Raw genomic sequence first — 26842 nt, 5'->3', positions numbered from 1 at the left:
CATCTTATCCCCTATCCAAAGGATAGGGGATAAGATGTCTGATCATGGGGGTCCAGCCTCTGGGAACCCCTGTGATCTCTCCTGCAGCACCCCCTGTCATTTGCTGCATGGAGCAAACTTTGCTCCGTGCCTGATGACGGGTGATACAGGGGTCAGAGTATCGTGACGTCACAGCCCTGCCCCCTTAATGCCAGTCTTTGGGAGGGGGCGTGGCGGCCATCACTCCCACTCCCATAAATTGTATTGAGGGGGTGGGCCATGATGTTACGAGGAGGAGGGGCCCCTGTGTCACCCGTCACCAGGTGACGAGGTGCTGCAGGAGAGATCGCGGGGGATAAGATGTCTATAGGCGGAGTATCCCTCCAAACAATGATCCAAGATGCCTGTTTTTGGTATTTTTCTCTCTATTTGCGCTTTTTTTTTTTTTTTTTTTTACTTTATTACATTTATGACCTTTTTTTATTGACTTTTTATTTATTCTTTTTAAACCAACAGCATAATCTACAAGAAAAATTACAGCTACGTTATACAGAAATTGCAAGCAGGTAAGTATTGGCAATGTAATAATAGTGGCAGAGATGGAGGAGTTGCAGCAAGTCTAATGCCATAATATACTTGTCAGTTAATCTCACTGGCAGGATTAATCCAGCTGGATAGTCTTCTGCTAGAGTTTAAGAAATGCAGAGAAATCAAATCACCTAGGGACAGTCTGTAGCCTCTATTCCTTACAAATACCAAAGATGTGTACTGGTTTGCTCCACAGCCAACCATAGGAAATTGTTTTCTTGGTGCATCCTTCTTTCTATCAAGTGTTTTAGAAGTATTATTTTTGTCATGTTTAGGACACCTATAAAATGGTTACCTTTTAGAAGCAGCTTTTATAGAAGTGCTTTTTCACTTTAAATTCCCACTTTCTTGCATGTTGTTTCAGTTAATAAGGCATGTTACCTGCTGTAGGTAGACCAGATTTTTTTTTGTGCGTGTGAATAAAATATAGAATAGAAATTCTGAGACGTATGTGATGAGTTCATAAAAAGGCTCAGAGCATCTATACTGAGTGACTATATACAATAACTGATGTGGCCCAAAGCAATCCATTCTGGTTTGCGAATTCTTCCTTTCAGTCATTTACAGTCACTCTCTAGTGTGCAGTGCTTTTCTCTACATCACCTCTGCTCTGTTCACAGAGAATCTAGTCCATCAAATTTCTCGTTAATGTGAAGAGTTGGACAGTAAAAAGAAAAAAAAAAACTATTAGGCTAGGTTTCCACACAGGTTTTTCTCGATGTTTTTTGGAAAACTGCCACTGCAGATTGTAATGTCTGTTTTGGGTTATGTCCAGTCTGCCGTTTGATTTTGGTGGTCTGAACAATTTTCTGTTCCCTGGCCAGGGAATAGCTTAAAGCTTTTACCCTTTCATCCAATAGCTCTTTGGGTGTGTCTAGATAAGGCCAGCTCAGTCAAGTTTCGGGGCTGGTGATTGACATCCTGACATGCTGCTAGGAAGATGTTGGTGAAACACTGTGTTTGTGCCTTAAATGTACTATTTTTGCTTTAGCATGCACTTTGTGTGTTCTGGGTTTTAGCCATGGTTACGTAGCATGCTCATAGTAGATTTTAATCTGTGTTTGATTAGTCGTTTTTTTTTTTTTTTTTTTAGGATTTGTATATCCTTTCTGATATGTGTCTGTTCACACTGTGTTTTCTCTTGTATTAGTTTTCTGTATTTCTGTACCAAGATATACCTATTACCTGTCCATGTTGACTCCGGGGAATTGAGAATTAGTACAAGAGATCTCTGTGCTCCATGGTGGACTCTGGAAGATTGAGTTCTAGTATCAAGGCATTCCTGTGTCTTCTGGTGGTTCTGGGGTATTGTGTTCATTCCTGTTTAGCAATAGATCTTTTATCTTTTGTGTAGGGGACTCTGGGGGTATCGATTATTCCCTTTGTCTACCGAAGGTCTTCTGTGGCATTGAGCTTATTCCTGTTTTGTTCTTTGAGTCTATTCAGACTCATCCTTTTCTTGTCTAGTATGTTATAATTTCTGTTTTGTATCCTGGAGTCTATTTGGACTCATCCGGTTCTAGTCTAGTGTTTCATGTATTGTATTTCTGTTTCCTACTGGGTCAGCATCTTGTCTACACGGTGGAGCGTTTCCACTGGCCAGTAGCCTATTTGGCTTTATTATTAATGGCTACTCCTTTTTATCCTGTTTTGTTTAGCTCATCTTTGTCTTTTGGTACTTGTACCTATTTGTGAACAGTGTCCTATGTTCCTGTATCAGTTTGCCGGTTTATATTATGCCCTGGTAGTATATGTATCCTGTCTTGTAGATCTGGATGTCTAGTAGTTTTCCGTTTCTGGTCTGTGACAGACTGTGTTATGTGTGTTTTTACTCCACTGCACTTTAGCGCAGGAAGGGATCGGCACTCAGTTGTCGATCCATTGTTTAGGATGGATGGGCAAGTAGGCAGGTAGAGTGGTTTTAGTGTCAGTTTAGGGCTCACTCTCCCGGTCTCCCCCAGTCGGTCGTATCACAGTTTTTGAGACAAAGCCAGAAGTGGATTCAGGGGGAAGAAGTTTAAGTTCTTCTTTTATATTTCCTATTTCTTTTGAATAAACTTCTGGCTTTGGCTCAAAAACTGCGTGGAAACCTAGCCTAAGAGCGGTGCATGAAGTGCAGGATAATTGAAAACAAGCTACTGTAATCCAGATATAAAAAATATATAACCTATTGTTTTCTACACATGTTACTTAAATGAATAAAGTCAAAGAAAAACCAGCTCATGGTAGATCAGTCCTCATGCACTCGTTGTAATATTTTTAGGAAGTCAGGATGATGTAGAGCCGTTCCCTCGGTGGAACTTATAATGAAAAAAGAAGGTGGGTATCCAGCTACCAAGAAAAAATTAAAAGTCCAAAATTTATTGATCCATGTTAAAAGCGTTAGAAAGAAAAACACCCAGCGAAGGTAAAATACTTTTTTCTTGAAAGCTGGATACCCCACTTCTTCTTCTTTTTTCATTATAATGTTACTTATATGTCAACTAAAATATAGCTGAGCTCAATTAACCCTATCCCACCACCATTTTCAAGGGTTGGGTTTTTTAGTCTGAAGTCCTATGCAAGTCTGGGGGGCTTCCCATACCTTACGCCACAAGTCCAGCTTGTAAGCCATGCTCCTCCCACAAGCTATATCCCTTTTTCTCATCCCCACCTTACTCCATAAGCTACACATCTCTGGATGAATGTGTTGGTCCAGCTTGCAAGCCATGCTCCCTCTGACAAGCAAAACTCCTTTCTACATTGGTTCTTTATTGTGCATTGGTCCTACTTGCAGGTTGCGCACCCTCCTGTAATGCCACACCCCTTGTATTTTCAACCCTTTTTTTGCACTGTTCTGGCATGCAAGTCACACCCACTACAATCTCTTTATCACAACTCTGCCCCACCTGAGATTAAGGTACGAAAACAAGAGCATTCTCCAATGTTTTTCCCCTTCCACAAGGTTTAGGTAGGAAAAACCAGGCTGTGCCAGACAGTCTGCTAGTAATTCTAATTCAAGAATTAATACATAAATAGCAGGATACCTAATAATAGGTTCTACCAAAAATAGTAATAAATAAATAATAAAATGAATAGTAAATGTATAACACTAGAAAATGGGGAACCTGGTACTTAGGTGCTTCATATATGAACTCCTTAGACAAGGATAATAAACAAAGAAAATTGAGTCATTTCAATTAAAATAGAATTATTTTATTGTTTGCAGTTTAAAAACAATAGATGGGGGAAATTAGCACAGGAGGGGAAATGGGACAAATAAAGGAATAAAGGGCGTCACTGCTGCCAGCACATGTAAAACTGATTAGAAAATACAAACAGAGGCAATAGGTAAGCTGTGCGTAGTAATACAAAGACATAAGTCTTAAAGTGCATGAAATAACAAATTAACCTCAAATTAATGAGTGCAGCAGCAGTGCAGTTAACTATTTATATGCATATTGCCCAATCAGGAACCAGAACACATAATTAAAGTAAATATTTTGTACCTGTCAAGCCAGGACAAACGTCTGTCTCCATTACAGCGCATAGTGCACCAGCCTTCGGACGCCGCGCGTACTTCCGGGTATCGCGTCAGCTGATTCCGTCACATGACAAGTCACATGACAAGTCACATGACAGGCAGTGAATGACGTGAACCCGGAAGACAGCGGCGCCAGGGATCGGCGCATGCGCACAGTGACTGCACCGCTGGTTTAATAAAGTAAAAAAAAAAATCATATTTACAAAAATTTGTACAATATATACATAAACAGCGTCAAGGGGTATAGATAAACTAATGTGATAAGACCACAAGTTATTTTGATACAATTATTAAAATTAGTAAAACACACTTGATGCAAGGAATATCTATAAACAGTGCCAAAGTGCATGGTGCATAGCAGCATAATAAAAGCAACCAAAATAAGTGAATGAAGACGTATATATTATATAAAAAGGGCCAAAGTGCATAGGTGGATGGCCATATGTATTAAAGCAGCCAAAATCAAGATAGAAATGTAATCAGAGAGTGATAAAAAAATTATTGTATAAAAATAGGGATTTAGTGGTAATAAAAAATATATATAGTGAATAAATATTGCACACTATATATGAGAAAAGCCAAACAACCTAAAAAAAATAATTATAAAACATTATAAATATGAACTCATGAAAAACTCATGAAAAATTATTACCGTAATATAAATTCATAAGAAAATATATTGTAGCGGTAGAATACATAAATACTAGAATTGATAAGATTTAGGGGCACTGGTGGGCTAATGAGGGAAGAGAAGGTGGGGGGAAGGAAACAGGGAGGGGGGGGAGAAGAAAAAAAGGGGGGGGGTGTTGACGGACGGAAGAAAACAAATTTAGTATTAGTAATACAATAAAAACACACATATATAAAATAAAAGGGCAATACCTGCAGCCATGTAAGAAAGAAACGTGTAATGGAGCTATAAATATTTAGTTAAAGAGCATGTCTGGGTTCTCAAATTGGACTAAATCCAACAAGATATTAGTGCATTGTAAGGAATCTTTGTGGAATCAAGAATAGAAGGGCTTTTTACTTCAGAGAGGACAAAACAACGTCACAAATGTCTGTGTTGGAATTGTGGGAGGGAATAGGTCAACTTGACCATTTGTTGATGTTTCTTGTTACTGCAGAGATTCTCAAAAAATGTTCTTTAATCCTATGAGGTGAAAAGCCCTTCTATAACCATTGGGAACCACTGTTGTAGGATGGCTGGACTTCTGTAGTGGTGAAGAAATTTTTTTCTGATAACATTTTATTTGGTTATATTAGAAAATGGTCAAGTTTTACTAACCATATCTGCTATTATAAAGTTTTGTACAGAACCATCATAAAATAATGACCAACATTGGTAATAAAAATTCAATTAAAGTATCTAAAATAGTTTCATAAAATGTTAAATTACTTAAAATTAGGACCCAGCCTCCACCAAATCTTCCAGTGGGTCCAAGTCACAAGTTTGCTAACAACTACTACTGCACTCGAGATGGACGAAGAGAAACTGTACCTCCAAATATCATTATGTCACCACAAAAGGCTCTGGTGTCAGAATCCTCACCCAGGTAAGAGGAGAATTTTTGTGCTTGATTTAAAACTGTACTAAATCTTAAGCTATATTAACACTATTTTGGTCAGAATTTTTAACCAACCATTTTTTTTTTTTTCCATTATAATTTTTCCCTGTGTTCGGTCCACTCCTGGTTTTGTCTAAAAAGCCTGAGTATAATACTGACCAATATAAAATATTGTCTGAACAAAGCCTAAGGTGTGTGCTTTTTTTTTTTTTTTTTTCTTTCTCTCTCTCAGCCTGTTATGGCTTAACAAATGCCCCAAAATGTGTGTGTGTGTGTGTGTGTGTGTGTGGGGGCGCGGGCGCCAAGTATAGTGTTCATTCTCATTTAGGCAGTATGCTTACAATTGTGTAGAAGCATGTAGGAACACAGCCTGTTAGTCTTATGTCATCTTCCATGGTCCACCACTCAGGGATGTGGAAATTGTATCGGTGAATTCTTCAGGCATTTAGCCCTTCTTCGGGCTATTAGAGCTAAACGCCTAAGAAATTCACATATAACTGGGCAATCATTCTCGCCCCGTCACTAAACTCCTATAGACTGCAGCTGTATGCTGCAGCCTATAGCGAGCCGCGCAGGACGTCTGTGTCCCAGCGTAGGCGCATGCAATGACGTCACTCATCGTTCGCACCTCCATTAGGACAGAGAATGCAGTCCAGCAACATAACTGCCGCTCCCGTGAGCCTGCCGGAGGACCCATGGGGATGGAGGACAGGTAAAAGCAGAGGGAGGGGGTTTGGTGAACTAGTGAATGATATGGCAAAGGAGGGGAGGGTGAAATAGAATGGCAGGGGGGGGGGAGTGAAATAGAATGGCAAGGGGGGGAGAGTGAAATAGAATAGAATGGCATGGGTAGCATCAGAGAAGGGGGAATATAATGTCGCAGGGTGTGATAAAGGGGGGAGTTTAACTGGCACAGGATGGTAGCAGCGTTTCTAATGCTGATACTGGTACTACATTGTGCATTGTCAACGTGATTATGTACAATTGATCGCTAAGCAATTCCATCCCTAAATTTCCCATCAAATATTAAAATATAACTTTTATTGAGCCATGATTAAAATCAAACTCACAATTGCCAAAGTACTTGTGGTTGCTTGCTACTGCCTGTAAATAATTCTGCATTGGAGATATTGTGGCTGCAGTCCACAATTCTCTTAGTGTGTTAAATTTAAAACCACTAACACATTGCCCACCCGCCCGACACTTCGCCACAAGCTGTGGCTTTCTGAAGGGCTAAGAGGCAAAAGGCGTGCAATTGAGCCACGCAGGGGTTTATATAACCTCCTATTCAGTAATGTCATCGTAGAACTTAACTTCCTTTCTAAACATGAGGTTTAATTGGTACAAAATTTGACAGGCATCTGTTTTAACCTATCTGTTGTTACCAGAATGCCCTTCATGATAGTAACAATGATTGATACATATTTCAGTGACTTAGTTCTCTCCACGTCACTCACATGTAATTGGATCGGTCCAGATCCCTTCCACGTAGCTGCGCAACTAGACCTGCGCTAGCTGATAGTCTCCTGAGTATCGGACCCATGCGCATGCACCATGAGGTCTGCACAGTCTCGTCTGAGCTAACTGATAGTTTATGAAATGTCGGGCATATGCGCTTGCACTTGAGGCTACGATGTCCCGTATGCGCAACCTGTTAGTTTATTTATGAGTGCAATAAATGCACAGCGCATCAAAATAAAAAGATATGTATGGGTGCCTGTGAAAAATAAGTCTTATTTATGGGGCACTTGTATTATACTACAATTCTGATTAACTATATATTGTTTACAAGGTAAGTTTATATAACAGTAAAACATACTCATCTCCATTTATGTTGAGTTATTTTCGATACTTTTGTATATTAATATTTCACTGGCTATACAGTGGGGATCAAAAGTTTGGGCACCCCAGGTAAAAATTTGTATTAATGTGCATAAAGAAGCCAAGGAAAGATGAAAAAAATCTCCAAAAGGCATCAAATTTTATTTCCATAATTTACACTTTCAAAATAACAGAAAACAAAAAAAAAATGGCATCTGCAAAAGTTTGGGTACCCTGCAGAATTTATAGCATGCACTACCCCCTTTGCAAAGCTGAGACCTGCCAGTGTCATGAATTGTTCTCAATCATCATCTGGGAAGACCAGGTGATTTCAATCTCAAAGGTTTTAAATGCCCAGATTCATCTGACCTTGCATTTACAATCCCCACCATGGATTCTTCTAAGCAGTTGTCTAGAAATCTGAAACTGAAAATAGTTGACACTCACAAAGCTGGAGAAGGCTATAAGAAGATAGCAAAACATTTTCAGATGTTAATATCCTCTGTTCGGAATGTAATTAAGAAATGGCAGTCATCAGGAACAGTGGAAGTCAAAGCAAGATCTGGAAGACCAAGAAAAATATCAGACAGAACAGCTCGCAGGATTGTGAGAAACTATTCAAAACCCACATTTGACTGCACAATCCCTCCAGAAAGATCTGGCAGACACTGGAGTTGTGGTACACGATTCCACTATAGAGATACTTCTACAAATATGGTCTTCATGGAAGAATCATCAGAAGAAAACTTCTACGTCCTCACCACAAGAATCAGCATTTGAACTTTGCAAATGAACATATAGACAAGCCTGATGCATTTTGGAAACCAGTTCTGTGGACCAATGAGGTTAAAATTGAACTTTTTTGGCCGGAATGAGCAAAGGTACATTTGGAGAAGAAGGGGAACAGAATTTAATGAAAAGAACCTCTGTCCAACTGTTAAGCATGGGGGTGGATCAATCATGCTTTGGTGGGGTTGTATTGCAGCCAGTGGCACAGGGAACATATCATGAGTAGAAGGAAAAATGGATTCAATAAAATTTCAGCAAATTTTGGATGCTAACTTGATGCCATCTGTGAAAAAGCTGAAGTTAAAGAGAGGATGGCTTCTACAAATGGATAATGATCCTAAACACATCTCGAAATCCACGGGGGATTAAATCAAGAGGCATAAAATCTCAAAGAACTGGAAGACTTTTGTAACGAAGAATGGGCTTAAACAAGAATTAAAAGACTCTTGGCTGGCTACAAAAAGCGTTTACAAGCTGTGATACTTGCCAAAGGGGTCAGTACAAGATATTAACTCTGCAGGGTGCCAAAACTTTTGCAGACGACATTTTTTTGTTTTCTGTTATTTTGAAAGTGTAAATGATGGAAATAAAATCTAACTTTTGTTGACATATTATAAGAATGTCTAATCTGTAATTTGATGCCTTTTGGAGACTTTTTCATCTTTCCTTGGCTTCTTTATGCACATTAATACAAATTTTTACCTGGGGTGCCCAAACTTTTGATCCCCACTGTACAGTAATTATATTGAGGATACCATTACAGCTCTCCCACTAGTACACTATATTAGAGATAATAGTACCTCATATTGAGTAGTGTTTGTTACCTAACTTGAAACAACACAATATAATAGTAGCTCATATTGAGAAACTTTATTGCATACCTTGAAACAACACAATGTTGCCAACCTGGGGTATTCAAAATTGAAAGTAACAATTTATACTAGTCGTCATTCTTTATAGTCAACTGTATCATAGACATAATTATATCAGGAAGAACCTTTTATTAGACATAAACAAAACACAGTGAAAATACGAGCCTAATGAGCCCCTAATTTAATTATGTATTAAGGCAGGTTTTATAGAAAGTCCGAAAATATAAAGCCCTCATTTAGTCCATTTGGGCTTTGTGCTTTGAGTCTCCATATCCATTTCACCTCTTCACAAAGCAAGATTTGGTTGAGGTTACCACATCTTGGGCCCAATTTACATTGGGTTAATCCCCCAAATTTTTATTCAAGAGGATCATCAATATGTACTTCCCTCATGTGTCGCGCAATTGGGGTGTCTTGCCCAGTGTTTAATGTGCTGACATGTTTTGAGATGCGTCTACGTAATTGTTGAATAGTCTTGCCCACATATAATTTTGGGCAAGAACAAGAGGCCACATAGATCACCCCCATAGTCTGACAATTAATGAAGTCCTGAATTTTGTAATTACAGTTGTCTACTGGGTTTCGAAATTCTTTTTTTTTTTTTTTTACCCGGGGAATGTCCTTACAGTACGCACAATGTCCACAGGGATGTGAGCCATGTATTGGTGACTTCAACCATGTAGTTAGAACTTTTTCTTGAAAGAAACTCTTTACAATTTGATCCCGAATATTCCGACCACGTTGGTATGTTATTGAAGGGTGAGGGGAGATCACCTCTCTGTTCACCATCCATATGTAATAGGGGCCAATACTTGCGGAGTATGTTCATAATCTTCTGATTATTCTGGTCAAACTTACTTAATACACCTGATGATTTTTGTATTTGTGATTGGAGAGATCTTGTCACTGAGGAGTTACGAACGTGGAGTTGCCCTAGCCCTGGCATAAGAAGTACTTTCTTCGAGTATCCTCGAGCTGTAAAACTCCTAAACAGTAGATCACATTCCTCTTGGAATTCCACCGGGTTACAGCTATTTCTTTTTGCTCTCAAATACTGGCCTACTGGAATTCCTCTATTTAGCGGTTTGGCATGACCCGAAAGTGATTAACGCCATATTTCGGGATTTCTATAAGACACTTTATTCTAGTCACACGGCCGACATGTCTTTGGGTGGGGCGTTTCTGGAGTCGCTTTGTTTACCGTCTTTGACTGATGATCAACGTATGATCTTGAGTGCGGACTTTTCAGAGGCTGAGGCGACGCACGCTATTAAGAACTTGCACAGTGGAAAAGCCCCGGGACCCGATGGGTTCACAGGAGAGTTTTTTAAGGTGCTGAAGGATAACGTGGTGACTCCATTGACGCGTTACTTTAATAATCTATTACACACGGGTTCCCTGCCCCTACATACCAATGTGGCCACCATTAAATTATTGCTGAAACCGAACAAAGATCCTCTTCAACCGCACTCCTACCGGCCTATCTCGCTCATAAACCAGGATCTCAAGTTGGCGTCCAAAATGCTGGGGGATCGCCTTAGTGCATTCCTCCCTTTGCTTATTGGGCCCTCGCAAGTTGGTTTTGTGCGAGGTAGGTCAGCCGTCTCTAACTTACGTAAGGTGCTGACGGTTCTAGATAGGGTTCATCACCATCCTCAGCCAGGGGAATCGCCCTTGTTACTAGCTCTCGACGCCGAAAAGGCCTTCGATAATGTCCGATGGGACTGGCTGGAGATGGTGCTGGACAAGATGGGAATTACGGGCCCCTTCCGCACTTTCTTAGGGGGGTTATATTCCTCCCCACAGGCCAGAGTACACACATCGGGCTTTCTCTCTCAGACTTTTCCGCTCCACAAAGGAACGAGACAGGGCTGCCCCCTTTCCCCTCTCCTTTGCAATTTGGCTCTTGAACCCTTGGCGAGATACCTGGAGGATTCCGCTCTGTTTAGTGGGGTCCGGATCCAGCGAACGGAGGTCAAGTTGACTCTCTTTGCGGACGACGTTTTGATTTTCCTGGCAAACCCGAGTGATCATTATGGCCCCCTGATGTCCACTCTAGAACATTTTGGCCAATTCTCTGGCTATAAAATTAACCCCTTGAAAAGTGAAGCTCTACCCCTGGGCCCACCCAAACCGGCCTCCTATTGGACGGCTATGGGTATACCACCTGTCATCATTAAAAACCATATAACGTACTTAGGGATCAACATAGGGAAACTCCCTTCCTCCTTATACACCCTTAATTACCCTCCCCTTTTCAAGACAATCGCAGATGAACTTCACCGTTGGTCCCACCTTCCCCTCTCCTTTCTGGGTCGCTGCCATTTAGTAAAAATGATAAGTTTCCCCCGCATGTTGTACCACCTTCAGACTTTACCATTGCTGCTTAAACACACACATATAAATGATCTCAACAGGGCTTTTACTCGTTTTGTGTGGGCCGGTCGACGACCGAGAATAGCGTTACAAAAGTTGATGCTACGTTCTCCTGATGGCGGGGTTGGTTTTCCCAACGTTCGCGGTTACAACTTGGCCTGCTTGTTCAGGCATGTATTGGACTGGATCCACGAATCTAGTTCTCATTCTAATTACCCTTTAGAGGCAGACCTGGTCTTCCCATGGAAGCTTTCGGCTTGCCTACACACACGCATCCCTCGCCTCCCGACCCACATAAAAGGTTCCCTAGTGGTGAGGGACACCATTGTGACCTGGAAGGCTGTTCGTAAGGCATTTAATTTGCCTTTTCTGCTGTCTGGGCGCCTGGACCTGTGGGGACATCCTGAGTTTCCGCAGGGGGTGGAAAGTAGTTTATTCTCGGCTTGGCGACAGAAAGTGCTCAGAGTAGCTAGGCAGCTCATGCATGTGGAGGAAAAGCGATGGTTACGCCCCCAGGAAATCTTGTCTGATTTCTCCTTACCCTCGACTCATTTCCTTCAGGTCTCCCAACTTCTCTCTTTTTGCCAATCTCGCCTTCGCAACCCTGCTTCTGAAGTGTGCCCCTCATCCTTTGAGGATTTGGTGGGCTCTCAAGCCCGTAAGTTGTCTCTCTCACACTTATATATGAGCCTCAATACTTATTTATTAAAAATTTCTCGAACTGCAGTGTTTCACAAATGGGAGTCCATTGTGCCAGATGAGGACCTACGCCAAAAAATATTGGAGGGTTGGAACAAAGTCAGAGCTAATGTCATAAGTGAGCGTTGGAGGGAGACTTATTTTAAATTGATGCATCATGGCTACCTGGGCTTCAATCTCCCGGCCACCCCCTCGTGCCCAGACAGGATTGTGTCTTGTCCTATGTGCTCTAGCCCTGGTACTGATTTTTATCATGGGATATGGAGCTGCTCCTCACGGACCTTTTGGACAGATGTAGTGCACTACATTGCTCGTTACTGGAAAATTAGGGTCCCTATGACCCCTCAAGCTCTCCTTTTCCAATCTGTCGGCCCGGAGATAGCTGAGGCGGCTGGAATGCGTACTGTGCCGCGTTTTGTTCATGTGATCCTACTGGTGGCTAAACGAGTTATTCTCAGGGAGTGGATCCACTCGCGAATGCCGGCATTGTCAGACGTGCTGGCGGAGTTAACAGCCTTTCTGGAGTTTGACAGATTGGATACGGAGAGACATAGGGAACGGAATGCTAAGAAATTTTTTGCCAAATGGCGCACATTTATGGTAGCTCATTTGGATAGATCGCAAATTGAGGCATTTGTCATGCCTTTCCGCCATACGGAATGGTATTGTAGGGCCTCACTCAGTGGTACTCTGGGACCGCTTCGCCTTCCAGATGGAGTGGGCTAAGGAATCCGGGTTGTCAGGCGAGCTTAGGGTGGCTATCTGCTTTTATACCTTCCCCTCACCTGGTCTCATTGACATTTCTTTTCTTCTTCTCTTCTTCTCTTTCTTTCCCCTCACTTTCCTTTATGTCATGCCCTTCCATGATGTTTCCCATTTTATGTGCCTTGGTCCTCTGTTACAGTTTAATGTTGTTGTCTGTCCAGGAATGCTTGTGAATGTTTCGGTGTGAGCGGTCGGAAGGAACATTTTGGCCTGGTAGGCTGAATACTAATGCTTGCTTTTCTGTATATTACATATTTGTTGTGGCATTCAGGGTACTGCGCTACCCGCTTATGCCTGTTCGTATACCGTTACTTTTTCGCATTACTTGGTTCTCTTTATTTATATAATGTGAAAACTCAATAAACAAAGTTTAAAAAAATAAATAAATAAATAAAAACTCTCCCAATTAAGCAAGCTATTTGTTGAAGTTGGTTTACAAAATATGGAGGTTTGTACATGACCAGTTGAATCAATTGTAATGATTACCGTAGATCCAGAAAGTCTTGTGAATCTCCGATGTGAAGTGCATATTAATGTGGTTAGTGTTAAGTGACTGAACAAATGACTGGAATAAATGAATTGTGCCATCTCAAAAAATTAAGACCTCAACGATAAATCTACCCCAAAATAAAATGTGTGGTGTAAATTCAGAATGTTCATCAGAAAAAAACAATAGTGTCCTCCCACCACCAAGAAAACATTTGCATAATTTGGTGCACAGGGAGTGCCCATAGCCGTGCCTTTTTAACTGAATATAAAGGTGCCGATCAAAGAGAAGAAAATTGTGATTAAGAAGAAATGTACTAGTGCAATAATAAAGTGATTATGTGAAGTGAACTGTGTACATTTTTTTTTTTTTTTTTTTTTTTGTTTTTTTTTTTTTTTGTTTTGAGAAAGTGTTGTACTGCAAAAAGTCCTTGTTGATGTTGAATATTCATATAGAGTGATTCAACATCCAAACTCGCTATGTAGGTTCCAGTGGGGAATGTGATCTCCTGAGGCTTTCTCACTATGTCCCTGGTGTCCTTAATAAAGGAAGAAAGAGTGGATACAAAGAGTGCCAAGAATTGATCTACATATTGACTGATATTTTGCCAGGGATAGGGGAACTCCGCTTATGTACCTTTTTAGCAAGGCATAAAAAGTTGATATTGTAGGAGATGGATTATAGAGATTATATTCTTCCTCTTTTTATTAGGTTACTAGCTGAGTACCCGGCGTTGCCCGTTTTTTTTTCCTTCCTAATCCTTGTTGGGGAGGAAAATAAACAAAGGAGGAAGCTTTTGACTTCATATTCAATCCTCATATATTGTTGTCATATCCTGACCTCCTATCCCGTCCTCCTTTCCCGACCCGTAATATGTGTACCAGTTATTGAAATATCTCTAGCCGTACGGAAGTTATGTGGTAACATACATTTCCCATTGATTTGCATGGGACTTTAAACAAAAACCCTGACTCTCACAAATGGGGGTAGTTAAGGGTTAAATTAACTATCCTATATTTTAAGTGGACATATAAGTAACATGTGGGTGTAGGTGGTCGGCACTTCCGCAATGGTGGTGGTGCGCGAGGCAAAGATGCTATAATGTTTAAAGAAGGCCCAGCACTCACCAAGGTAGATGCAAGAATGTGAAGTTTACTCACATAAGTGGACAGAACACGTTTCGGCGGAATAGCCTTCCTTTGCTGTCTAGTACATAAGTCAGCTCTCTCTGTTATATACACACGAGGAGGCGCCCTAAGATGACATAATGTTGTCATGACGACTGACGTCACACCCGCTGTGTCGGGCAGGGAGTGACGTCATCTTAGGGCGCCTCCTCGTGTGTGTATATAACAGAGAGCTGACTTATGTACTAGACAGCAGAGGAAGGCTATCCCGCCGAAACGTGTTCTGTCCACTTATGTGAATAAACTTCACATTCTTGCATCTACCTTGGTGAGTGCTGGGCCTTCTTTATACAATATAAGTAACATGTGACCAAGTATTATCGAAATATCTCAAGCAGTTTGGAAGTTATGCAGTAACATATATTTCCCATTGACTTGTATGGGACTTTAAACATAAACCCCGCCCCTGGTGAGTAAGTGTTAAATCACCTATCCTATGTTTGTTGTTGACATAGAAGTAACGTGTGCCAAGTTTCATGTTAATATCTTTAGCCGTTTGGACGTGATGCTGGAACATACATATACACACACACACACACACACACACACACACACACACACACACGTTGAGTTTTCTATATATATATATATATATATATAGATTGGCATTTTGGCAGATTGGCATTTATATATAGATATAGCATTTTGTAAAAGGATTTGCAATTCCTTATTAAACTGGTTTAAAGGATTATGATTAGAGATGAGCGAACTTACAGTAAATTCGATTCGTCACGAACTTCCCGGCTCGGCAGTTGATGCCTTTTCCTGCGTAAATTAGTTCAGCCTTCAGGTGCTCCGGTGGGCTGGAAAAGGTGGATACATTCCTAGTAGAGTCTCCTAGGACTGTATCCACCTTTTCCAGCCCACCGGAGCATCGGAAAGCTGAACTAATTTATGCAGGAAAAGTCATCAACTGCCGAGCCGAGAAGTTCGTGACGAATCGAATTTACTGTAAGTTCGCTCATCTCTAATTATGATCTATCCTTAAATATGTGTTTCTTTCATTTAGTAGTCTCATAACCATTTCCTTGTAGTACGTTTGATCCATTCACACGATGTTCCCACCTTTTTATTCGAAGGTTTGCAAATTATTTTATCATTACTCCTGAATGTCAATAAGTGTCCACAATTCATCGTTAGATTCGATGGTACCCTAGGATTTCGTGATCTGAGAGCTGATCTCGTGTGTGTGTGTGTGTGTGTGTGTGTGTGTGTGTGTGTGTAACCATTTTTACAAATGCGTCAATATTGGTGTATTGAGATATTGAAGATGTAAAAACGTTGGTTTTAAATTAGAGAATGGTGGTTGCACAGTATAGATGCCTGTATCATTTTCTTATACCAATTCTTCCAACATTCTGACCACTTGCTGGTCACATCTAATCTCTACTGCTGGGCTGCTTACTGTGATTGGCAGTTGCAATTGGCAGTATAGCACGGAGTGTGTCACCAAACTATGTGTAAGGGCGTCACCATGAAAAGTTTGGAAAGCTCTGACTTAGGGAGTATAATTGTTTAAATGGGAGCCATACCTGATGGGGGTCATATCTGTGGCCTGTCTACCTACTGGGGGAGCTCTACCTAATGGGGCTCATTTATTTCTATCTGGGGCTCTGTCTGGGAGCCCTAGCTTTTTACCAGCTGGGGGACATATATATCTGGGGCCTTATTTACATACTAGTGGAGCCCTACATGCCTGCCTACCTGATGAGGGGACGTTCCTGACTGAAGGGGGGGGGGGGGGGGACTACCTATTTATTGGGGCAGACTTGCTTATCAGCCCTAATCCACCTAATGGGGTGACATACTGGTCTGCCTATAAAGTTTTTATTAAGACCTTATTTTCAGACTATTTTGGTTGAATTGATTTTATGTACCAGGACAAGAGGATCATCATGAGGGACAAGTAGATTGTGCTCCGTAAAAGTGTTTTGTTTTTTTTTCTTTATTTCCACACCCCCTGCCTCTACTAACAATGCTGAGGTTTTTCAGTAGATTGTGACATACAATTTGGCCAAAGTTACCCTAATGTTTGTAAAGAGTCCTAAGCAAAACCAGGACCTCCAATATGATGCCTGATGAAGCAGTCTAGCTGTGAAATGCATTGCATCATGGGTGAATAAACCTCAGATCCCTTTTTACTTGGTTGTCCTGCGCTCTTTATCCCGTCGCCATATTGGAGGTCCTGGTTTTGCTATATTTATTTGGACGTGGAGCAGCTGCGGACGCCCACCTTATATGCCATTTTCATTGTTGCACTTGGTTGAGTGTAACCTGTTGAGGTAAGCGCTTTTTTTTTTTTTATTTTTTTTTTATTTTTTAACCTCAAGTCAAATATATGCAACAACGTTATCACACTATGGAGCGCTGTCTCTTACATTTTCATTCCTAAGCAGACTCCCACAGGTATTAATTAAATTAAAATTGTCAGCCTGTTCACCCACCCTTATGTTAACAGTATGTAACAGCTATCATTAACCAGTTGCTGTCTCAGGACGAGCCAGCTCGTCCTGAGACAGCAAGTGGTGTATGGCGTGGGTTACAGACTTGAGCCTGTGCCATACTGGCCGGTCCCCAGCTGATTCCTGTAGCTGGGGGCTGCCATTAATAGTAGACATGCGGCGATAGCCGTTTCCTCATCCTCCTATTACACCCAGATGCCAGATTATTTTTAGGGGCCAACATTTTCAATTTGAAATTTATTATTTAAGTAGGTGAAAAATTATTTTTTTGCTTCAATATAGAGGTGCATATCATGACTGTTAGAAAGAATAGAGTCGCACTCATCCTAATATATCTTCAGCAAATCATTGAATCTTTATTCTTTAGCCATAGCAGTGAAACAGGTAAAACAATATTCCATAGTGGGAAGCGCGAGCCGGCAAGCTCTCGGACGTGGAGCACACAAATGAGAGACAACTAGTTTCAAGTCACCTGCGGATGCTTCTTCCAGCCAAGGTGCATGCCTATCTCAGGTGGTAAGTGTCTTTTTATGCTCAGTATAGGGTAGCCATGGAAACATAAGAGTGTATAATCTACCACCGTAAAGGGAAAAAAAACAAATGCAAAAATATATTTAAAACCACAATAAGATAAAAGGATTCACAGGAATGAAGACAAGTCGTTCCTTTCACTTAAGCCCCAAGGACCTGTAGCATTTAACGTAATTATCTAGAGTGCTTCTCTGTGTAACAAATGGGTTTCTTTTTTTTTCTCCAATGGGGACATTTGCTACTTTCTCCAATCCGGCAAACTTCAAGCCCACACTGCTATTGCCATGGCATTCAGCCATGTGGGCAATAATGCGGGGGCGCCTTTGCCCATTCTGAGTGAGAACAAATGTTCTCTGAATCGCGCACACAGTTTAGTCTTCCCAATATAAAAATGATTACAGGGACATGACATATACATACCGGAAATGACAGTTTCTACATTGGAAGTTACCTTTTTGGTTCTATTTTTCTTAGCCAGTAGTTTCCTGATTTTTTTATTTTTTTTATTTATTTTTATTTAATCTCCTACTATAGTAACATAGTTCATAAGGTTCAACCTATAACCCTAATGAGTTCCTAATGAGTTGATCCAGAAGAAGGCAAAAAACACTCAAACTCGAGGTAAAAATTCCTTCCCGACTCCAAATATGGCAGTCAGAATAGATCCCTGGATCAACCTTCTGTGTCCCTATAGATCTAGTATCCATAACCTGTAATGTTGTTGTTCTTAAAAAAAGAGTCTGGATGTATTTTTTTTTTTTTTTTTATTCTTTTACAGAGTTCACCATGACCAGCTCCTCAGGCAGAGAATTCCACAGTCTCACTGCTCTTACAGTAAAGAACCCCCATCTGTTCTGGTGTAGAAACCTTCTTTCCTCTAAATGTAGAGGATGCCCCCTTGTTATAGATACAGTCCTGGGTATAAATAGATCATGGGAGAGATCTCTGTACTGCCACCTGATATATCTATACATAGTTATTAGGTCTCCACAAAGCCTTCTTTTTAGACTTCCTAAAAGTTATCCAAGTTGCTCTTCTTAATGATTTGATTGATAGAAGAATTTGCAAAGTAAAAAAAAACGAAACGTCTGTCATTGTTTTCTATACTCATTCAATCCCTGCTTTCGGGTAACCCCTTTCTTTTAATCGTATGGTTAACTCTTCGGAATGTTCTAGGAACATACTCTGGTCACTGTTTACCCGTTTTAATCTTGAGCTGACTATATGGAATGTTATCTTTAACCTAGAAAGGGTGAGAGCTATTATAGTGTAATCTAAAAAATTTTGTAATAGTTTTTCTGTAACCTACAGTTTTTCTGTAACCTCCCCTTAAGAACCTAGGACGTATGGATACGCCCTGGCTTCATGGTACTTAAGGACCCAGGACGTGTCCATACGCCTGTGGGAATTCCGGACCGGGGTGACTGCTGATATCGATCAGTAGGCACCCTGCGCATATGTCGGTGTCAGTAGGCACCCCCCCATATGTCGGTGATCGGCGTAAATCGCAAGTGAACTCACACTTGCGATTTGCGCCTATCCCGGGTCATACGGGTCTATGGTGACCTGGAATATAAGGGTTGTCTAAGACACCTACGATCCCCCTGAAGGCATAGGAGTGAGGTAGGTGGCAGGGGTGCCACCCCTCCTATCCCTCCTATTCGTCATCAGATCGGGGGCGGGGGGGTTAACTTTCATTTTCCCAATCCTGCCCACCCACAATAGGTGGGGCAGAACTGGGAAACCGAAGAGGACCGACGGCAGAAGATCCACTTACCCATCCGGAGGCAGCAGGCGATGTCGTGCGGCAGAAGAGGACGGCTCCCTGGATCCTACGGAAGCCGGTAAGTTGCTTAGCGACATCTGGAGGGTTACAATCTGAGACCACTATACAGTGGTCTCTAAACTGTATCCCTCCAGATCTTGCAAAACTACACCTCCTAGCATGCCCAAACAGCTGTTTGCTGTCTGGGCATGCTGGGATTTGTAGCTTTTGCAACATCTGAAGGGCCACAGTTTGATCACTGTGCAGTGGTTTATAAACTGTAGCCCTCCAGATGTTGCAAAACTGCAAATCCCAGCATGCCCAAACGGCAAACAGCTGTCTCGGCATGCTGTGAGTTGTAGTTGCGTACCTCCAGCTGTTGCAAACTACGTCTCCCAGCATGCCCTTCGGTGATCAGTACATGCTGGGAGTTGTAGTTTTGCAACAGCTGGAGGCACACTGGTTGGAAAATACTGAGTAAGGTAACAGAACCTAACTGAAGGTTTTCCAACCAGTGTGCCTCCAGCTGTTGCAAAAGTACAACTCCCAGCATGCACGGTGTGTCAGTTTGACGAATTTTCATTAAAGTTGGATGGGAAAATGAAGAGAATTTTTTTCACTAAAATGCTGGTATTAGCCTAAATTTTTCATTTTCACAAGGGAAAATAGAAGAAATGGGTTACAAATTTTGGGGGGCTTTTTTCCCGAGTATGGAAATACCCTATATGTGGATGTAAAGTGCTCTGTGGGTGAACTACAATGCTCAGAAGAGAAGAAGCGCCATTGGGATTTTGAAGATAAAATTTGTCTAGAATTGAAGGCCACGTGTGTTTACAAAGCCCCCATAGTGCCAGAACAATGAACACCCCACATGTGACCCGATTTTGGAAACTACACCCCTCATGTAATGTAATAAGGTGTTCAGTGAGCTTTTACGCCCCACAGATGTCTGACAGATTTTTGGAACAGTGGTCCGTGAAAAATAAAAATTTTCACTTGCACAGCCCACTGTTCCAAAGATCTGTCAAACGCCAGTGGGGTGTAAATACTCACTGCACCCCTTATTAAATTCTGTGAGGGGTGTAGTTTCAAAATGGGGTCACATGTGGGGGGGGGTCCACTGTTCTGGCACCACGGGGGGCTTTGTAAACGCACATGGCCCCTGACTACCATTCCAAACGAATTCTCTTGCCAAAACTCAATGGCGCTCCTCCTCTTCTGAGCATTGTAGTTCGACAGCAGAGCACTTGACATCCACACATGGGTTATTTCCCTACTCAAGAGAAAATGACCCCCAAAATGTGTAACCCTATTTCTTCTATTACCCCTTGTAAAATTTAGGGTGAAAAAACAGCATTTTAGTAAAACAAACTTTTTTTTTTTTTCCCATTTACACATCCAACTTTAACAAAAAGTCGTCAAACACCTGTGGATAGTTAAGGCTCACTGTACCTTTTGTTATGTTCCTTAAGGGGTGTAGTTTCCAAAATAGTATGCCATGTGAGTATTTTTTGCTGTTCTGGCACCACAGGGGCTACCTAAATGCGACATGCCCCCTAAAACCATTTCAGCCAAATTTGCTTTAAAAAAGCCAAATTTGACTCCTTCTCTTCTGAGCATTGTAGTTCGCCTGCAGAGCATTTTATGTCCTAGCATGGGGTATTTACATACTCAGAGGAGATGGGGGTTACAAATTTTGGGAGGCAAAATACCTGTTGGGTGTTGAGGCTAACTGGACCACTTGTTACGTGCCTTGAGGGGTGTAGTTTCCAAAATGGTATGCCATGTGGGGTTTTCTGCTGTTGAGGCACCATAGGGGCTTTCTAAATGTGACAGGCCCCCCAAAAACCATTTCAGCAAAATTCACTTTCCAAAATCCCATTGTTGCTCCTTCCCTTCTGAGCCCTCTACTGCGCCCGACGAACACTTGACATACACATGAGGTATTTCCTTACTCGAGAGAAATTTGGGTTACAAATTTGGGGGGGCTTTCTCTCCTATTACCACTTGTAAAAATTCAAAAACTGGGTCTACAAGAACATGCGAGTGTAAAAAGATTTTGAATTTTCTCCGTCAATTTGCTGCTATTCCTTTGAAACACCTAAAGGGTTAACACACTTACTGAATGTCATTTTGGAGACTTTGAGGGGTGCAGTTTTTATAATTGGGTCATTTATGGGGTATTTCTAATATGAAGGCCCTTCAAATCCATTTCAAAACTGAACTGGTCCCCCAAAAATTCTGATTTTGAAAATTTTGTGAAAAATTGGAAAATTGCTGCTATATTTTGAAGCCCTCTGATGTCTTCCAAAAGTAAAAACATGTCAACTTTATGATGCAAACATAAAGTAGACATATTGTATATGTGAATCAATATATAATTTATTTGGAATATCCATTTTCCTTATAAGCAGAGAGCTTTAAAGTAAAAAAAATGCAACATTTTAAATTTTTTCATAAAATTTTTGCATTTTTCACCAAGAAATGATGCAAGTATTGACAAAATGTTACCACTAACATAGAAGAATGTCACAAAAAAACTATCTCTGAATCAGAATGAAAAGTAAAAGCATCCCAGAGTTATTGATGCTTAGTGACAGTGGTCAGATGTTCAAAAAACGGCCGGATCCTTAAAGAAGAAGTATCATGGACCAAGTCACAAATGTTTTTTTTATATCATGTGAAAGTGCATCAGCTCACCATTCTGACAATCTGCTCCCCATGTATCTCACCCTCTCCCTTCTCCTCTAATCCCCTCTGAAAGATCGGTACTTCCTGGTCCATGGAGGTCCCTGACTTCCTGTCTCCCATAATGCCTTTCAGTTCATCATAGAAGTAGCCCAGCCTAGACCAGTGCTTCCTAACCAGGGTGCCTCCAGCTGTTGTGGAACTACAACTCCCAGCATGCCTGGGAGTTTTAGTTTTGCAACAGCTGAAGGCACCCTGGTTGGGATACACTGACCTAGACACTGATCACTTTCCTAACAGCAGGCTCAGTGTTTCCCCTCCCCCTGCTTCTATTCTCAGGACATCGTTCTTTCAGACTGACCCGCTGTCAGATTGTGATCAGTGCAGGGGAAAGCAGGGATCTCCCCCTCCCCCTCTGCTTCTTCTTGGGACATCGTTCTTGCTCTTATAAACACTGAGCTGGCTGTCAGATGCTTACCTGCTGAGGAGATGAAGACACTTGCTCAGCTCACTGGGGCTTCTATGATTGGCTGAAGCTGCACATGGGAGGTGCCCTTGCCGTGCACAGAGCTGGCTAAGCTGCAGGCAGCACACAGAACTATGGGAAATTATGACATCACGGCCCCAGCATAATGCAGCTCAATGGGGGGGTCGCAAGTCATCAGAACAGGGAGCTGCTGAACTTCCTCTCTGAACAAAGAAGCTAGAAAAACAGGTTTTACATACAAGATGGGTTAAGTCAGTGATTTACAAAGTGATATAACTTTTGCTTCTGCATTTAAAACACAATACTTTTTCTACTTGGGACTTCTCCTTTAAGGTATAAATGGGCTGGGTCCTTAAGGGGTTAAATGGCCTTCTTCTATAATTAGCCTGACTTCTAGAAAATCCAAAGAAAGACTACCAAAAATGCTCATGAAGAGCATAGTTACTATGGTTTTTTTTTCATTCAAGAAGTTTAGGAAGGCGTGGAAGTCTGATATTGGGCTGTCCCAGACTATTAGGACATCATCTACGTATCTAAGAAAATATTTAATCTGTTGGATGAATGGATTTTTGGTGGAAAACACTAATTCTTGCTCTAAAGTTGCTAAAAAAAAAAACATTTAGCATAGGTATATGATACAGGAGAGCCCATGGTTGTGCCACGGGCCTGCCTGTACCACCTACCATCATGTAGAATGTCATGTCATTATTGTTAAGGACAAAAAGAAGGGATTCTCACACAAATTTTACAAAGTCATTCGATTTACCGGCACCTGACAAAAAAGTGTGTATTGCCTGTACACCCGCATCATGAGGGATGCAGGTGTACAGGCTTTCAATGTCAATAGAGGCTAAACAATAGGATTCTTGCCAAATGAACCCTTTGAAAGCCGAGAACAGTTCTCTGGAGTCTTTTAATAAGGTTGGGATGCCTTTTTAGCAAAAGGGCTACAAACCATTCCAGGTAGCTCGATAAAAATTCTGTAGGTGCCCCTATTCTGGCGACGATAAGTCATCCTGTCAGGCAAGTGAGGCGTTTGTGCACTTCTGGTAGCACGTACCATTTGGCTGGTTTTGGGGAAAGCGGTATCAATTTTTCTGCAGTTTTTAAAGAGAACTGATTTTTCTACATGGCGTCTGAGGGAGCAGAGGTGGTCTATAGTTCTCCTAGTAGTAATTTCTTTTAAAAGCATAAAGATTGCACAGTCCAGTATATACTTATTTCTTTTTATCTTATTGTGGTTGCTTTATACACTCTTGTTGTTATGTTTCCATGGCTACCCTATACTGAGTATAAAAAGACACTTACCACCTGAGCTAGGCCAGAAGAAGCATCCGCAGGTAATTTGAAACTATTTGTCATTTGTGTGCCCCACGTCCGAGTGCTTGCCAACTCTAGCTCCCCGATATGAACAATTTGCTGAAGATATATTTGGGTGAGTGCGACTATTCATTCTTTCTAACAGTCATGAAAATATAAGAGTTATGATTTTTAGAAGGCGAGGAGGAAAAAAACTAAACTCAAAAATAAAATTTGCTGCGTCCTTAAAGCTAAAATGGGCTGTGTCCTTAAGGGGTTAAACACACTATCATGTTGCAATTTTTGCTAATGATTTTCTTTAAACAGAATTTATTTTTCTTATTCCCTATGTGAGCTATAACACCGCAAAAAAAGTGAAAAAAAATAAAGGTCATCTAACCCCTTCCCTAATAAGTTTGAATCACCCCCCTTTTCCCATAAAAAAGTGTAAATAAAAATAAACATGTGGTATAGCCACGTGCGGAAATGTCTGAAATTCTAAAAATATATCGTTAATAAAATCGCACGGTCAATGGCGTACGCGCAAAAAAATTCAAAAGTCCAAAATAACGTAATTTTGGTCACTTTTTATATCATGATAAAATTAATAAAAAGTCAGATCAATACAAAATTGGTACCGATTAAAACTGCAGATCACGGCACAAAAATGAGCCCTCATACCGGCCAGTACGCGCAAAAATAAAAAGTTATAGGGGTCAGAAGATGAGAATTTTTAACGTATACATTTTCCTGCCTGTATTTGACTTTTTTTCAGAAGTACGACAAAATCAAACCTATATAAGTAGGGTATCATTTAGGGATCGACCGATTATCGTTTTTTTTTAGGGCCGATACGATAATCGGTGGAGGTTAGGGCCGATAACTTATACCGATATTCCGGTATAAGTTATCGGCTATTTATCCCCCCGCGACACCGCTGCAGATCATTGATTTAAAGCGGGCGCTTTAAATCAATGCACTGCAGTGGCTTTTGCGGTGCCATAGGCCGCCGCCGCCACCCGCTTCTCTCCCCCTGCCTGTTCGGGGGTCCTGAGTCCTATCACCGCCACCGCTCCCCCCAACCCGCCGCGCCGTGACCGCCCCCCCGACCCACCGCACCGCGAACGATGCCCCCGCCCCCCCCACTGCCGCACGTCGTGCATGTCACGTCACTCGTCATTACGCACAGCGTAATGCAGGACGCAACAGGAGCCAGATGTAGAGTGGACCCCGGGAACAGGTAATTATAAAATCGGGGATGGGGGTGGCAATGGGGCTGGGGCAGTGGGGGGTGCGACACGGTTCGGCGGGGGGGCGGTCGCGGTGACATGATCGGCAAGGTAATTGCCGATACCGAAAATGCCCAAAATCGTGATAATCGGCCCAACCGGTCGATCCCTAGTATCATTTTAATGGTATGGACCTACAGAATAAAGAGAAGGTGTCATTTTTACCGAAAAATGCACTTCGTAGATACGGAAGCCCCCAAAAGTTACAAAATGCATTTTTTTTCCCTCAATTTTGTTGCATAATGAATTTTATTTTTCCGTTTCGCCGTGAATTTTTTGGTAAAATGACTGTCACTGCAAAGTAGAATGGGTGGTGCAAAAAAAGCCATCTTATGGAATTTTATGTGCAAAATTTAAAGCGTTATGATTTTTAGAAAGTGATAAGGAAAAAATGAAAATGCAAAAGCTGAAAACGCTGAGTCCTTAAGGGGTTAAATCAGTGGAAAAATTACTTATGATTAGGAATCTTTAGATATTGTTTTTAATTATCTGATTAGGGAACTTGCCTATTCCATTCGATCAGGTAAGTCCTCACCCAGATTTATGTGGATTCATGTGATAATGGAGCATAATGGGGATTGAAAACCTTTTCAATACTACAGTATTTTATGGCTAATAGCCGAGAAGGCATGGGTCACCTGAAACTTTTTACAATGTGAATCCAGATGGATTTAAGATCGAATGCTCAAGGAAACCTTTTGATTAAACAATACAATTGAATTAGGCACCTTTTTATTTGAAAAGTTGTGTTTAAAGACAGCAACTGTGTAACAGCTGTGTAACCAAGCTAAGCTACTGGTGATTGTGCCTGCTCACTATATTTGCATGGATCTTTTAATAAAGAAGGATTAGTTCCATTTGCACATTCCTGGTCACGGTGACAAACTGGGGCATGGTTTAAGTTCACGGCACTGCTAATATTAATGTGTTGAAGCACAGTAAGCATGCATGTAGAACTGAGCTTGCTTCTTATTACATCAGGGAAGAGCTTGGTGCCACCTACAAATGTGAGCCAGGAGAGAAGCGGTAGTAGATAATGTAGAAAATTGGGTAGGCTACTGAATCTTAGACATACAATAAGTTAATTTTGGCTTATCTGTTAGATCTCAAAAAATATTTTAATTTACACCATTTGTCACCTTTTTGTTTGCTTTTAATATATAGCTCTGACGTGACTGTTGCTAAAGCACTAAAGAAGCCAGTAACACCAGGACCTTGTCCTCCCAAGCTGAAGTTGTCAAGTGATGAGCCGTATCTGTGAAGATATCCTGCAAAAACTGAATCTGAAATATGTGCATCTATTCAATTATTGTATTAATAAAAATAGAGAGAAAAAATGTGGAATTAACAAATCTAATCTTTATAGAATTAAATTGTTTCTCTTGTTTCAAATATTTTGTGCTCATATAATTGCTAATGTGACCACTGCCAAAAGGGCAAATCACTTTTTACTGAAAATGGCATGTTTTATGCTTAAAAGTCAATTAAATGTGTCGGACACCAGAGGTCTTGCATCATCGTAACTGCCCCCTGCCTGGTGTCATGTGAATCCCGTCTGAAGCACTAGAGGCACTGACTGCTCACCACTGGTTTCTGTACGATGCTTATTTACCTACTCAACACAAGCAGCACATTGTTTTTGTTTCACCTCACAGACCTAGTCTGTT

General features: G+C 41.2%; 1 protein-coding gene across 1 annotated transcript in view; it reads left to right on the top strand.

Annotated features, from left to right (window-relative positions):
- NDUFA7 (NADH:ubiquinone oxidoreductase subunit A7) overlaps positions 1-26567 on the top strand; it is a 68481-nt gene extending 41914 nt beyond the window's left edge. The window contains exons 3-5 of the mRNA XM_056571838.1: positions 496-545; positions 5500-5646; positions 26340-26567. Of these exons, the coding sequence (XP_056427813.1) occupies positions 496-545; positions 5500-5646; positions 26340-26436 (294 nt within the window). The 3' untranslated portion in view covers positions 26437-26567. The remainder of the gene's footprint in view (positions 1-495; positions 546-5499; positions 5647-26339) is intronic.
- Positions 26568-26842: the final 275 nt, after the last annotated feature.

Source organism: Hyla sarda, chromosome 1 (assembly GCF_029499605.1).
Source record: "Hyla sarda isolate aHylSar1 chromosome 1, aHylSar1.hap1, whole genome shotgun sequence".
In the NCBI taxonomy this organism is placed as follows: domain Eukaryota; kingdom Metazoa; phylum Chordata; class Amphibia; order Anura; family Hylidae; genus Hyla; species Hyla sarda.
Note: the sequence above shows the minus strand (reverse complement) of the source record. Positions and strands in the feature narration are given on the sequence as shown.